At 40.9% G+C, this 16,510-nt stretch overlaps 1 protein-coding gene across 1 annotated transcript in view; it reads left to right on the plus strand.

Moving 5' to 3' along the window:
- The first annotated feature begins 929 nt into the window (after positions 1–929).
- SLC1A3 (solute carrier family 1 member 3) overlaps positions 930–16,510 on the plus strand; it is a 79,543-nt gene continuing 63,962 nt past the window's right edge. Inside the window, exons 1-2 of the mRNA XM_020900514.2 lie at positions 930–1,062; positions 2,656–2,927. Of these exons, the coding sequence (XP_020756173.2) occupies positions 2,747–2,927 (181 nt within the window). The 5' untranslated portion in view covers positions 930–1,062; positions 2,656–2,746. The remainder of the gene's footprint in view (positions 1,063–2,655; positions 2,928–16,510) is intronic.

Genomic DNA, 16,510 nt, shown 5'->3' on the forward strand with positions numbered 1-16,510 from the left:
TTCTTCATGCTAAACATATTCTAAGTTTTGGAGTTGAGTCAGGCTCAAAATTTTTTTTTTAATTTTTAAAAATCTATTTTCTTTCTTAAGAAAGGTGGACTAGAAGTGCGAGTTACAGTCTCAAGGAAATGAGAATTTTCTAATTCCTAAAAAATGATGGGGCAGGTGGGGGTGTAGAGGACATTTAGCATCCTTTAAAATTGAGACATCTGTCTACACAGCAAACTTATCTTTTGAAATTACCAAACTTCAAGTGTGCGTTTATACTCTTGGTCTTAAAATGCTTTTTACTTTAGTAGTCTAGCAAAGATCTTGGTCTCTTTGTGTTTCTTACCTTTTTTAATCTTTGCCATCAGACAATTTGAGCTAAATTAGATTTGCTATAATAGAGTTTTAACTGCTAAAATAGAGGCATGTCTCATCTTGTGTTTTGAGTAAGTTAGTCAAGTTTAGAGCATTATAGCATTTTTTCCCTCCATGCTTGATTGCCTCCTGGGTCTTCCCAAGAAATGTCAGTTATTTCCCCAATTCTAAAAAGAGGGACTCTTTCATAATAGTGTACAACCAGGCAAAAGAGCACACTCGTGTTTCCTTAAGGGGAGGAAACAGCAACAATGTGAGATAATTAAATTTAGCTCCAGAAATCTCTTCTTTGAAACGTTCTAATCAAGACTTCAAGCTTTCTGAGTGTGTGCGCGCTTTATTCTTCGATTCTTCCTGGTCCCGGTTTTGCATTTCTAATGAAAGTGAACTGACAAAGCGGCAAAGTGGTCTAAGGAGCAAAACAAAGCCAACAAGCAGGCTTCTGGTGCGCCAAGATTAATCAATATTCCAGAAACCTCGGGTTTCTCCCCTCCTTCCCTGTGGTGTTTTCATTTTTCCCCACTCCCCCTTTCCCGGGCACAGACTCCGCCCCTTTTCTTAAGTTGCCCCGATAGTAATTTGCAGTTTCAGAGCACATGCACTCCTCGCTCGCTGCGTTCTGTTGCTCTGCCGTACCTGCTGGGAATTCACCTTGTCATTGCCTGGGGTATCTTCCACCCGTTACAAAATCCGAAAAAGGTAAGCCTGACGTCCTGTATTCCTGCTGGGCTTAATTTCTCATTCCATTCCTCTGCCCCTGTATTTTTTGTTTCCCAAGCAGAGGAGTAGCGAGAGTAAAAGCTAGCCATTTTGGTAGATAAAGTCCATGTTAGTGATTTAATCAAGGAGCGTGTGGTGTCTATTTACGCCGCGTCCTCTCTTCATTTGGAGTTGAGTCATTCAGGGTGGATTGGGGGCAGATTGTGGTTCCGGCGCTAGAATAGAACCAAGGCTGAGCTGGTCTGTTTTAAAAGTGACTGGTAAGGGGAAAGAGAGATCGGTAGCGGGGAAAAAACTGGTCTCTCGCGTCTCCTCTGCTTTACTTCTCCCTAAACGTTTAATCTGCGATGACGTCTTGAACGACCTGTACGTCTTATTACCACTGACCCCAACCTGTAGTTTTATTTAAAAGTCAAAGCTGTTAGGGTTGTTTCCCCCACCCGCCCCGCATTTGAATTTGCCAAAAGCTTCCGAGGAGTCCCTCTCTTTCTAGTCACTTCCCCCACGGACGCACACGCTGGCTGTTCGCCAGATACACACGTCCACTGCTTTTCACTTGGATTTATCGTGGGAAAGGTTATGGATTAGAAATCTTGTTAAACGGCAGGAGGAATTTCTTGATCTTTCAAAAGAGCTGATTTCTACCAACGGGAAATTTGCTTAGATATATTTGAATAACCTAGGAGCACTTTAAAGAAACTGGAAACCACGCTAGCTGTAATGTTTGGAATGAAAATTGGACTCATCTCTTCATCTGTTCTAGAAATCCTAAATTTTAAAATACAGAGAAGTAGGCAATAGTTTCCTCAGAAGACTTCAGCATGTTTGCCACAAAGATAAATGCTACTTTGTACTTCTACTTGTGACAGAAATGTAAATGAATTATGATTTCAGATCATTTATAAATATGCCCAGCCCACTTTGCTCATTTTGTGAAAAAAACTAAAAAGTTGCCATGTGAAAGAGTCATTCTTTCTCAGGGCCTGTGGGTACTTGTGTTCTTTTCATAAGCATATTTGCTATTGGATGTTATCATGACTTTTTTCTTAATGAAGAAAATAGTTACTTTATTATATCTAACAGAAACCTCTCACTGAAATCTCAACATCTTAATTCATTTTATTGAGCTGGTTATGCCTTTGCCATGTATACAACATAAGCCATTAAGTATAGTTATTGACCGTTTCCCGTGCATTTAATTCAGTTGGACATTTATTGAGGGTGAGCCCTGTGTAAGGCGCCCAGCTGGGTTCCAGGGGATCAGGTTGGGGTAGGGGTTTCTCCGTCACACCCAGCTCTGATGAGCCCTTTTATAGCTTCACTGGAGAAGGACGGGCAATTTTTTAAAAATGTAACACAAGTTCCTGCTCATATATTCTGGATTTATGCACATGTTTCACACGTGGTTCAGTAAGATATCCACATTTGAGCCCTAAGGTCTGGCATTGCCGCTCTCCAGTCCTTGATTCCTAGTGAGATCATGCAGTTTGCCAACAGCTTCCCCTGGTGTGAGGCAGCCCTGATTTTTCACCCCTGGAGGCTGTAACTCTTGTCTCTTTCTCTCCCGTCTAGTTGTGTTCCTTAACACCAAAGAGGACTGGCTTTCTGGGGCTGATTCCGTGACATTGACATTCAAAGCAGAGACACTCTAGAGAAGTAAAATATGACGAAAAGCAATGGAGAAGAGGCCAGGTTGGGAGGCAGGATGGAGAGATTCCAGCAAGGGGTCCGTAAACGCACACTCTTGGCCAAGAAGAAAGTGCAGAACATCACAAAGGAGGACGTTAAAAGTTACCTATTTCGGAATGCATTTGTGCTGCTCACAGTCACTGCAGTCATTGTGGGTAAGTCATTTGATAACAAAACCCCCTTCCAAAATTAAAAAAAACAACAACTGGATCTTGTTTCTCTGGGGCATCTGACTGCCTGGGAAAATTATCTGATGAACTGATTGTATGTATTCAAAAGAACCGCCCAGGCTTTCCTCTGAATTTGAAGATTCCTTTTTTCCCCTTTACATGACAGTCTGTTGGCACGTTTGGAACTTCGGTAAACATGTGGGAATCTGAAGAAGCATCCTTAGGCATTATGCAAATCAATTGATTGTGTGGAGAAGGGAAATAAATCAAATGTCTTTCCATCTATTGTAAGAATAAAAGAGGATAATTTAATCATTAGGCCTGAGTGGTCAAATAACAATAATAACAAGCAAGCACAGTAGATCTGGCCAAAATGTGATCATCATACAATGTAACTTTCACTTAAAACTAATTTACACAATTAGCATACCCAAAATGAGACACAGGTCCTTGATAGTAATTATATTCTAACTGATGCTGACTTGAAGCTGAGTATCAACTCTTAGACTTAGAGGTGGAATCTTTTTTTTTTTTTTGCACTCTCTCTCATCCAGGGACTGGGAAAGCTAAATTTCGGAAAATGATAACACAGATCTCTCATTCATCCATTGCCTCTATGTACCTGACGTAAATGGCTATAACTCTTTTGAAACATTTTAGCCTCTTGCTAATTTAGCATTGTTGACAGCAATCTGTACAAATAAGAATTATTGTTTTGTTTGATTTATTTTTATCTGAAATTACAGTTCATTACTTGTGAGTAGAATTAATCTTCCTTTAAAATGTAGTTGAATAAACTCCTTACTTGGAATAAAAGTCCTTAGGCTAGTAAACAGATAAGCCACTGCCATGTTGTTAAAACAAAACAAACAAAAACAAAACAAAACAAAGCTTAAATCTGCCACCAGAAAAGGCTTTAATCTCTAACTTGCAGTTTGCTAAAATCTCCATCAAATGTAAGAGGTAATGACGAAACAACTAAGAAAATTCTGTAGCATGTAAATATAATTGTAACTTTGTCTCCCAAAATGGGATTCTTAGGTCACAGACAGATAGGAATATAGCAGAAGAGTAGTTTGTCACAAGACTTCAGATACATTCCATTTCAACATCATTGGCTCCTTCTAGTAACTGTTGTTGATTAATGACTGTTCAATTAACTCTAGAGACGTTCCAAGGGAAAGTGTCTTGACTAACTAGGAGAAGTAATGGCTTTCTTTAGGTTGCCAGGTTTGAGTACCTTCCTGGAAGAAGTATCTCAGTGCTGTGTCACTGTCTTGGAAGCTGATGTAAAATACATTATTCTCAACGAATTACAGTCTTTGTCAAGCCAACTAATAGCTGCATAATACTAACAGTGAACGTTTATACAGCACTATGCCAGCTACTTTCTAGGTGTTTTGCTTATATTAGCTCACTTAATCTTTAAACAAACCTATGAAGACCGTGGACAGGTATGATTACTCTGATCTTCATTTTATAGTTGAGGAGACTGAGCATGAAGAGATCAAGCAACTTGGCCAACATCACACAACTAATAAATGTTATAGCTGGAAGTGAAACTCAGGCTGTCTAGAGCCAGAGGTGATTTCTCTTAACTACTCTGCCATCTTGCCTCTCTGCTCTCCTGACTAGTTTATATCTCATGAGAGTTGCCAAGAAGAAAATGCTGCCATGCCTTGGTAGAAGCCAATTACCAAGCAATGCTAGATGCATTCACATAGCCTTGTCATTTTGCTATATGATTTACTCAGTTAAATTCAGCAGAAAACATATAATTCTCCTACAAATGATTAAGCTGCATCCCTATCATTAATTTAACAAATACCCATCTATTTTGTAACTCTATCCGTATAATAATAGAGCTTAGTGATTCTGGTGTATGTTTGGAAAAGATGTAGAAACACTGATTCAAAATGGTGTTCTAAACACAAGAGTTCAGTTTCTAGGACAGAAGTGTTTCATTTAAAGAATAGAGAAATAAAAAGTGATAAAAACCTGAGCATGGAAAGCAGATTAATGGAGAAGGCAGTTCTTAAGTGACTAAAAAGAAATAACATCTCTAATAGAAGGAAGATAATCCCAGATTTAAGAGTCCATTTTCTCTTTGAGTTCTGGGATCATTTCCTAGTCCAATGAGTCGTTGCTACAATTTGTGAGATTTGTGATGAGTTGGCTGAGCTGGGGTAGATAGCTTGGCAGGTTGCCCTTGGTGTTGGCTTTACTAATGGAAACTGAGGAGGTAGAAGTAAGGAGAAGAAGGCACTAACAAAGAAACAAATAGAAAGAGCTCATTGACAGTCAGAGAGACCACTGAGTCTACACCAAAGACTTGGAATCTCAATTTAGTAACAAACAGATTTAGGAAAGAAGGAAGAAGCTTCGGTTATCTCTTGGTGTCTCTTCCATTGAGTGAAAACACGACTTAAGCTTGTCACTGGTACATGTCTACATCAACCTTAAAGAAATATTAGGAAAAGGAAATGTCTGTGCACGTCTTCTCAAATTTATTTGCTGCAGCGTAAGAAAAGACTGGGGAGTTGCTACGAAGAAAGGAGAAAATAGTTTCTTTCCCCAAAGATGAAATGAGACAAAAGAACTATAGCTATGACTTAGTTTACGAATTCTTAGGTTTTGATCACTTTTACTAAGAAAGACTGTAAAAACCTACATATTGGGGTGAACTTTTTATTCCAATCTATTTTCTTTATCTTTTTACAATAAAGTAAATTTTCATTTAGTGTGTGGAAATAGAAACTAGAAAAAGAGAGGAAGAGTAGAGATATGTAAATCCATATACACAAAAAAGTAGAGAATTATAAATATTAATATTTCCATAGCGGTTCCTCTACAAACACAGGCATAGAACTACATGAACAATTGGATGTCATTTCTATGCAATAATATTTTTACTGTCATTTCTAAGTGATATCAAAAGTCTGAGAATGCCAGGTTGCAAAGCCCATGTAACAGGAACAGGTTAGCAACCTGAGAGAAGGCAGTGCCAAGTGCTAGATGTCTGTAAGATAGTTCATCATGAAAGCATTAGATGAAGTGTCTTCCCGGGCTATTGCAGACAGCTGTCTGACAAAAGCCACACTGAGAAAGTGGTTACTGTTCTTCTTTCTCCAGGAAGCATTTTCTCATTTTCAACTGTGGTCAGTTGTGTTAGAGTGACCTCAGACATCTCCCTGAAAGAAAGGAAAATCCTTTGTCATGGTCAAGTAACAGAATGTTACTCATTTCATGTGCAGGGAATGAAGAGAAAATAAAAGTGAAATCTCAGGCCAAAGAATTATGAAGAAATGGGTCTTAAGATCAATTTCAAGGGGAGGGAATCTTTAAATAGAGTTGCAGAGAATTAGATGGTGGTTTTACCTGAGGAAGTTCACAAATACAGCACCTAGCACCTTTTTCTGCTGTTGGTCTTAAGACAGACACACACACATACAACGTTAATGTTTAGGCTATTCTTTATGTGGCTTTGAAAGAAATTGGTGACTTTTTAAGAAAGAAAACCTGCTGACTGAATATGTATAAAACATTTCCCACCATTCCCTGACACTCTTTGGCAATAAATTTCAATTGCACTAAAATTAAGTGCATTTCAATAATATATCTGAAAGGATGTGCAAGAAATGAGCCATCATGACTGCCTCTTGGGGCAGAATTTGGATAGCTGGTGAGTAGGATGGAAGAAATGTTACTTTATCCTAAATAAGTTTTTGTATAGTTTAAATGCTTTAAGGGCTGATTAGTTCAGTTGGCTATGGCCTGATGCTAATAAATGCTTTATACCACATTCATACATTACCCACTGTGATCTATTATTTGCTAAATAAATAAGTTAATTTTTTTTAAAGATTCAGGGTTATTCAGTGATTTAACAAATATTGTATATTGTGTATCTGGCCCTGTGCTTTGAGATGAGGTGTCTCTGCCCTCCAGTCATTTAGTAGAAAAGATGAATGAAACATGAGATGACAAAGTGATATACAGGGTTCAGATATTGTAATAGAGGAGTTTGTAGCATTCTTTAAAATGAGATCGTATTTGTATATACAGTGCTGTATCATACATGAGGTCTTCCTGTGTTGGTACTTTAGAGATTCTACTATATTATTAACAACCGCACTTGGAGCCCTAGATGTGCCATGCGGAATAATTATTTTTTAAACTGTGGCGTTTGATGAAGGCTAGATCTGGGTTCATATTGCCAGCTGTACTTAATCACTGTGTGAACCTAAATAACGCGTTCAGCTATTCTGAAGTTTCAGTTTCCTCATCTATTGTTATATGTATAACAAATACTGTGGACACTTACATGGTGCCAAGCAGTGCTACAGTAAGCCAGGGAGGGAGGTATCTTTATTCTCATTTCATAGATGAGGAAACTGAAGGTCAGCCACAGTTGATGCACAGTTGATGCATTTTGACCACGGTTGATGCATTTTGACCATGTTTCAAACCCACCCTTCTGTCTCCAAGTTCATATTCTTACCCGCCACAGCGTTCTGGGTGCTCATCTCTGCTCTCAGGAAATGTTCATTCTTATTTTATCACAACAGTTAGCTACAGATGTGCACTGACACATCAACACAAGGCGTGGAAAGGAGAGATTGAATCGACAGTTCAGAACAAGGGTCACGCTTGAATCCTGGTGGTTGATTACATGTGAGTTGACAGAGAAAGTGGACTGCAGGTGAATCGTCCGATTTCTGGTTTGGATGCCTGAATGGTGATGGTGGAATACAGGAAGAAGTTGGGGGAAATAATAAGTTGGGTTTTGGATATATTGAGTTTGAGATGCAGGCTGCCACTGCAGTGAAGATATAGTGCAAGAGGCTCACAGAGATTTGGATGGTAGCCTTACCATCTCCAGGCCCAGTGAAGACAGGCTCTGTCTTTGAAGGTAAATGAATAATGGTCAGTGAATCAGGTTATTCTGCTACATAAGCTACTCTGTAGGTGAGTCTATTCTGAGAGCAGTATTAACTCTAGGGCCTTTCTTTATGACTAGAAGCAGTAATCTCCCAGAAATGCTCTAGTGGTATTCTGAGCCTCGGACATGTAACACAATACCCAGCTGAGTCAGTTCAGCTCAACAGGTTCATCGATGCGGTGAACCATCAGCTGCTGCACTGAAGTGACGGGTCTTGGGACCAAAGTAGCCAACTATTTGAGTTAGTGGCCTCCCTGCTGACACCTTCCACCTTACTAAGAGAAGGGCATCTTCTCTCTGGTTGAACAACAGGAATCCAAAGAATGGTGAACGGATTTCTGTTTCCTTCACCACTTCCTGGAAAAGAGAAGAAGAGAGAGAGCTTCTGGAAGTTTCGGGGAGGGTGGCTCCCAAGGCAGGCCTTCCCTCCCCTGGTGTTACCAAAGCCCAGCTATTTGTGGTCACGCAACAGAGGCTCCCCGGGCAGAGGGCTGGAATGGAAGGGTTAGACTTTCAGAGCTGAGAACCAAACGCCCTGCTCTAGAGAAATGACCCAGGGATTGAGTATTAGGGATTAGAGTCTGATTTTTTTTTTTCCCTTTTTTTTTCTGCTTTATCTTCTTCAGGGAACAGAACTACAGAAAAATTGTCAGGGACAGCAATAGCAAATAAGTGACTTGTGTTAGCTGACTTGATCCTAGCCCTCCTCCCACCCCACCTTCTCCACAAGCGTTCCAGGGAGCTGCCTCCTGTCGGGACAGAGTCCAGGACTGGAGAGGGGAGTGAATCAGAGCTATGGACTCTGGAGTCAGACACTTAGGTCTGTGTCCCACTTCCGCAACTGAGCCTCTGTTTCCTTGCGTGTAAAATAGAATAATTATAACACCTCTCTGCCAAGATTTATATCCCAGTTCTGCCATTTACAGTCGTGTAACCTTAAATCACTTCCTTAAATGCTTGGCAGGCAGAGTGTCTGTAGGAACTGTCCACAATTTGCCTTTGCTTCCCATCTTTGCTATGGCATCAGGTGGAAATATGCACAGGTTTGATGATGCTATTTGGTCAGAGGACGGAGACCCAGGAATGAGGGAGGCCTGGGAGCTGGAAGCAGAGAAGTCAGTCACCTGGTCTAGGTCTGGAAGTGGCTTCTGTTTCCTTGGCTAGAGAAAAGAGCCAAGAGAGTTGTAGGAAGAGACCTAATAGTTGTTAAGGGCTCTGAGAGCTGAGATGAAAGCCTCAGAGTAAGTGACACCATCCTTATCTGTCCCTTATCCACCTGGCCTCTTGGGTCAAAGCAGAAAGCAATCTCCAGGCAACCGCTATCACAACTCAGCTTGCTCAATGCAGGGAGCACCTGACAGCTGAGGTCCCTCTCAGGAAAATGGGAAGTTGCTGGAAAAGTGGTTTCAATAAATGTTGTAACATACTCAATAGCTCATTTTTGTTCCTAGCACTTGGGGCCCATCAGAGAGTCCATCGTCTCCTTGATTTCTCCTTTTCTCCAGCCTTTTGGTGTCTTACTTGTTGTTTAGTCGCTAAGTCATGTCCGACTCTTTTGCAACCCCGTGGACTGTAGCCCGTCCAGCTCCTCCATCCATGGGATCTCCCAGGCAAGAATACTGGAGTGGGTTGCCGTTTCCTCCAAGGGTTCTTCTTGACCCACGGAGCAAACCATGTCTTCTTCATTGGCTGGCAGATTCTTTACCGCTGAGCCACCAAGGAAGCCCATTTTTGGTGTCTACTCTTCATTAACTGTCACCCCCCATCGGAGTGGGGGCAGGAAAGATGAGGGGTTCTGGAAACTTGGAGAAACTTGCTGGTTTCTAACAGAGCTGGTAGAGGTTGTTTTGAAGTAGGGGTAAGGCTTAATGTTGTTCTAAGCTTATCTCTAGGTTCTATTTTCTTTCTGTTAAATCAGACAATGAGAAAACTGAGCAGGCAATTTCAAATCTGTTTCTCTTAAAAGTAGGCCATCAAATAAGTAGGTATGTTCAGAACAATTACCTGCAATAATAATAGTACCTTCCATTTTTCTGTGTCACTTTACAGAGCACTTTCTCTTTGCCCTCTATAGCAATGTTAGTCCATGGCCAGTTCATCCCCTCTTCTGATTAGTATCTGGGAATGTCTGGAACACAGCTAAGAAAGTGCTAAGACTCTAAAGGTCCTGCTTACAGACCCTGCTCTGCCATCAGCTCCCCTTATGATTTTTAAAGATTTTTATTTATTCTATTTTCTGCTGTGCTTGGTCTTCTTTGCTTCATGTGGCTACTGTAGTGGCAGTGTGCAGGCTTCTCATTGCAGTGGCTCATCCTGTTGGGGAGCATGGACTTCAGACCTTCTGGGCTCAGTAGTTGGGGCCCACAGGTTTGGTTGTTCTGTGGCATGTGGACTCCTCCCAGACCCGGGATCAAACCCATGTCCCCTGCATTGGCAGGAGGATTCTTAACTACTGGACCACCAGGGAAGTCCTCCCTTTATGATTTAAGACAAATCTCTGGTCCTCACAAATTCTCATCATGCGTGCATGCTAAGTCACTTCAGTCATGTCCAACTCTTTGTGACCCTACGAACTGTAGCCTGCCAGGCTCCTCTATCCGTGGAGATTCTCCAGGCAGTACTGGAATGGGTTACTGTGCTCTTCTCCAATGGATCTTCCCCACCCAGGGATCGAAGCTGCATTTCTTACATCTCCTGCATTGCCGGGTGTGTTCTTTACCCCTAGCACCACCATCAGCAAAATACATTTGGACTACTGTCTGCTGCCAGCTCCATTTAAATCAAATTTGCCTTCCTCTCAAGCTATATATGAAATAAGATACAAGAGTGTTTGCAGCTCATGACGCTGTATCATTGCAGGGACCTTTTTCCTGAACTCATGATCTCCCAACCCATTTGAGCCAGTCTCTCTAAACTAACAAGCAGCTGGCTTCTCTTGCTTTGCATTCTTGGCTGTCAAGTTCCTGACTCTGGGTAATGGCCAGTGTTTCCTAAGCAATGTTCGAGGACACACGTGAGGCATACCTCTTCTGGAGCCACTTCCAACATTCTGTCTTCTGCTAACCTATCATAGGTCCGAGAACGAAAATTTCAGGTCTCTGATTTTGCTGTAGAGTAAACAAGGTTGTGAAGAGCCTGCACTGTTTGGAAGAGGCAACTGGAATTTAAGCCCCATCTTTCCCAAGCTGTACATTCCAGGTGTTAGAGTTCTTGATATTTATGGAACACTGGGGTGCCATCATTCATCAGGTATTTGATCTGGCAGCGAGGTGAGCTGTATCATTGCTGTGAGATGTGGAAACACAGAGCACTCCAGCTCACAAAGTATTGCCATTGTACTGACTGGGGATAAAAATTATGAGTTTTATGTCAAGCTTCAGTGCAATGAAAGCAGCCCAGAGCAGATTCCCTAGACCAAGAATATTCCCATCTCTAGGCCCAGTCAAAAATATGCTCAAATGGTTTTGAAAGCAAAAAGAAAAAAATAAAACCCCCAAAACTACATAAAGAAAGATATACCCTGGCTGAATTAAGGCAAGGTTTCCTCTGTGTAGCTTATCAAAGAGTTGAAGGTAAATTTAGGAGCAGTGAGTTGAAAGGCACACTTGAATTTTGAATTTCAAGACTGAGTCTCTGTCTCCTGAGAGGACAGCGTCATTCTTCTTGGCCCCAAAGAGACTTCTCCAGTTCTCCAGCAATGATTCCAAGCCACACACTGCTATCTCTTCTCAGAGAGAAAATAGTGGGCTATTAATGACAGACTTTCTATTCAGAATCTTGTAAGACGAAGCTCATTTGTCCCTAATGAGAGTAGAGATGGGCAATTACTGCCCTTCTCACCCTGAAAAGATGGCCTCTGCGTTTAAGTCCATTGCATCATTGCAAATTCCGTCTTTAAAGCAAGAAAGGCAAAACCCCAGAGATCCATGTGTTTGTTGCTGTCTTCATCGTGTTGATGAACGTGAAGACAAAGACATCAAGAAAGAAATTTTGTCTTTGAAGAGATGCCTATGACCCTAGTTGGTTTTTTTTCTCTTATTTATTTACTTTTGTCTTAGATTTGCTTTTTTAAGGCAAATGAAGCAGTCCTGTACTAAAACTGAGACTCAGTAAACTTGCCAGGGCTTTGTAATTTCTGGCATTGGGATGCTTTACACAACATGGTGAATGAGGAAAGAGCATACCTTTGCCGAGTTGTCGAGTCTCTGAGTCTTCAGCTCTGGGGTACTTGTAACTCCAGCTAATTAGGTGAATCGGCACATGAGCCTCAGATGACTGAGTTCAAAGTTTTTTCAGAGTCATTTCCTTGTCTCCAGAAAAAGAGTCTTTTGGTCAGAAAGTGATCCACTCAACTATAGTGTCTCCTTTCTCTGTGACCCAAGTTAAGTAAATTCATTATTAAAACAGATTGAGGACAAGCCGACCCAGACCCAGAATGACTTTTTAGAAAGGTCTGGGCATCTAGCAGAAAATACGTAAAATAGAATTCCATCAGATTGCTTTTTGTAGTTGTGGACCATTTTTGTGTGTGTATTTTGTTATTTAACTTGTGAAATAAATCACACTGCCCCAAATCAAAAAGAACAGAAGTGAAATGAAAGTGTCACAGCCACCAAAACCCTCCCCCAGGGATCTAATTTGCTTTGTTATCAGTTTCCTCAGTGTATTTAGAGTGACTTTATGAGCATAAAAATAAATTCATATTGATTTTTTTTTTTTGGTCTTTTCCAAATAGTAGCATAGCATATATAGCCCACTTCATACTTTGCTTTTTTTCACTTTGCAACATTCCTTGGATGTCATTCCTTACTGGCACATAAAGAGCCTCCATTCTCTCAGGCCTGCATTGTATGGGCAAATTATAATTTATTTAAACAATCCCCAATGTAAAGCTTGTTTCTAGCTCTTCAAAATCATTTTTCAAATGGTATAATGAATTATCTTGGATGAAAGTTATTTCACCTTAGTAAAGTATGTCTATAGAATACATCCTTTAAAGTGAAATTGCTGACACTAAGGATATATGCATTTGTGATTTTGATAAATAGGCTAACTTATACCTCATAGAGGTTGTTGTCATTTACTCTTTCAAATTGTGAGATTTGAAAGTTTGTCCCAGTGGGACTGCTGCCACAGGTAAAGATGGGTGGACTTTGTAGTTTATGTGGACTGACGAGCATGTGACACATAGCAAAGGCATAGGAGGAACTTGGAAAATTTTAAATATATTTTATTTTCAGTTTCTGCTCGCGACTATATATGTACATGTGCTGTGCTTAGTCGCTCAGTCATGTCCGACTCTTTGCAACCCTTTGACCTGTAACCTGCCAGGCTCTTCTGTCCATGGGGATTCTCCAGGCAAGAATACTGAAGTGGGTTGCCATGCCCTCCTCCAGGGGATCTTCCCAACCTAGGGATTGAACCCAGGTCTCACACATTGCAGGCAGATTCTTTACCATCTAAGCCACCAGGGAAGCATATATGTATATAGTTATGTAACTATAAAATATAATACATAGTTATAAAATATAATATGTATTTAAACCAGAAATAAAGGCAACAGATTCTGGTGATTATAGTTACTATTTCTAAAATAAAAGACTTTTTTAAAAAAGACAATGGATTGGACATTTAAGAGCTCTATAGAATTATTTATAAATCACATTACCATTTTGCATAGCCTGTGTTACTGCAATTTGAAGAAGAAAGTCACACCGCATTGAAAGCCACTCTGCTGTCCCTGGGACATTCTGTGCTCACTATGCCATTTTGTTAATATTTATTGAGTCCTACTGTGTGTCAGGAACTGTAACACAAGTGGATCATCTGGTGATAAATAAATATTAGTCTCTGTCTTAAAAAAGAAGGAGAAAACCCCAGGTTTTTCAGAACGCCAGGGTTCTTGTGATTCTCTTGGGTCCCAGGGCTGCACGCCATGTGGATTCCAGTATGCGTCTGTACCCCGCCTGCTGTCAGTCACCCACGGCTGGTTATCTGGGCACCATTGGTGGAACAAGGCTGGAACAGGTATTTCCCACCTCCAGCGACAGGAAATACCAAAGGACAAAACAATGAGCCAAGCCTGGGCCCAAATCTCCGAAGGATGTGGGAACTGAGGAGGGGGGAGGGTCGAAAGGTTGACTCAACTCGGGGCAGCTTCTCACCAGGAAATGCCTGCAAGTTTGGGCTGAAACAAAAGGCCAGGGAGCTGCAGACCCCCCACCCCCTTACCCCCAGCAGGTAAACTCTCCATTTTTGCCTTGGAGTCTTTCTAAAAATGAGTTAATGATGCTTTATGTCCAGCAGCTTCCTCAAGCTGACATGAGACCGGCCTTTAACATCTCCAAATGGATTGGCCGCAGTCTAACAGATTTCCAAAACAGAAACTTTTATTCAGTCTCAACCTGTTGCGTACCTGCCATAATAGCTGTAATGGCCAAATTGATAAAGTATTTTATGACTTACTACAAGTTTCGTATGCATTGTCAAGGACTTCAGAATTCTTTAGAAGAAACAAGATGAATTCATAAAGAAGCTAAGATAATGCTCAGGACATTTAGCTGAGAATATTACAGTTTAAGAAGATCTTAGATACTGGCTTTCTGATCTAGTTCTCCCACTTTTCAAATTAACGAAGAGGGCAAGGAGATCAAAGAGATTATGTGACTTGAAGGTAGGAGCTGTGGAATTAGGGAGATCCAAGGCTATAACCCTATTTTGCCAACATCTCTTACTGGCCGTGTAATCCTGGGCAGACAGCTTATTCTTTCTAGGGTTCAGTCTCCTTACCTATACAATGGTGATTCTAAGTCCTATATGTCTGCTATGATGATTCAGTCATTTAAGTGAAGTGTCTACTTGCATAATTTACTAACAGCATCTGACTTTCAGTCCATGATCTTGCTATTGCATCACACCTGCTGCTCTTCACACTCAAAAAAATAAATAAATAAAAGCAACCTGCCTTGTCAGAGTATTAAAGATTGAGAGCTATCATGCCTAGTTAGAAGCCTAAGCGTATGAGAAATCGTAGTTCAATCAAGAACCGGTTTCCCAAATCATGAGAGAAACCACGGTTTGGCAGACAGGAGATGTCTCTAACGGCAGGCTCCTATGTTCACACAGCACAGTAAGGAATCAGATTCACTATGGAGCTAAGTCATTCTTCTGTTCAGGAAATTGTTCAACAGCAGCTGGAGGCCAGGCCTAGAGACTTTACAGGTCAGACAAACCATTCATCACCCTGCGAAGCTTGCTTGTTGGTGTGGTGGAAACTTATCTTGCTTTTAGCCAATAGAATACGGCAAAGGTGATGGATGCCACTCTTGTGATTTTATTACATCACACGTTGTTGTTTAGCTGCTAAGTCATGCCTGACTCTTTTTTGACCTCATGGACTGTAGCCCACCAGTGTCCTCTTTCCATGGGATTTCCCAGGCAAGAATACTGGAATAGGTTGCCTTTTCCTTCTTGAGGGGGTCTTCACAACCCAGGGATCGAACCTGCATCTCCTGGGTCTCCTGCATTGTCAAGTGGATTCTTAACCACTGAGCCACTTGGGAAGCCCACATCATACTTTAGATTGTTGTAAACTTGAGGCAAAGTAGTGCTAGTTTTTTGTTTGTGTGTGTGTTTGGGTTTGGTTTGGTTTTGCTTTGCTACAAAAATGAAAAGACCGTAGCTGGGAAACAGCAGCATTTGGTACATAAAACCATCGGTGCACTATCAACTTTTGTTGTCACTGTTATGTCCTTGAATCATTTTACAGACAACATGGTCTTTCTGGCTAAAGACCTACAGGCCAAGCCTTTTCTTGGTAGGAGTTTGAATGCGCTTGACCGGTTTGCAATGTAAATGCTAGAAGAGCTAGTTGGCTCATCTTGGGTGGGCTTTTGGTAGTTTTCTTACAGCTGGCCTCAGAATGTGAGGTCCTCCTCTCAAGATCAATGCCACTGTCACCTTTAAATTCTCTTGACATCTGAGCCTTTAGGGGACATCATCTCTTTCTGAGAATTTTGCACTGTAAGTAATAATTCTAGAAGGCTTTCTACCAACTCTCCAAACAGAGTTTGGAGATAGGGCAGGAATCTTAGTAAAACTTTTATTTCAAACTCCAACATCCAGCAAAACTTAAATTGGGTGACTTGATCTAGTTTACTTCGGATTGTGCCTCGTTCTTTTACTTTTAAATATGTTCTGACTTCTTAATGTTTTCAATAATTTTTTCAGATTAGATATGGACCAAATGCTTAAAAAAGGTCTTTAGCTTTTACTTGTGTGTGTTTGGCCTTCAAAAGCGAGCTGAGAATGTGTTCTTTCTGAGGCACCAGGGTACAGTTTGTGTCTTAGTGTGGAAAGTGAAGTGATATTTAATCTTCCAAAGAAGCACTTGTTACGTAGACTCCCTAGGAAGAACAGTGAGCCTCTGAAGGACCCCCGTCTGGTGCTTTACACGTTAAGAGAAAGAGTTGAGTATTTTTGACAATGCATCTTTGTTCATAGCAATTAACTATCTACAGTTAGTTTTCATCCCTGTAAACATTTTTGTTAATGTATTTCCTAGATTCTAGAAATCTTGTTAAAATACCAAAACAGGAGTGCTATAAGCCTACTGGCTGAGAATGAG

Source organism: Odocoileus virginianus, chromosome 14 (assembly GCF_023699985.2).
Source record: "Odocoileus virginianus isolate 20LAN1187 ecotype Illinois chromosome 14, Ovbor_1.2, whole genome shotgun sequence".
Taxonomy (NCBI): Eukaryota; Metazoa; Chordata; class Mammalia; order Artiodactyla; family Cervidae; genus Odocoileus; species Odocoileus virginianus.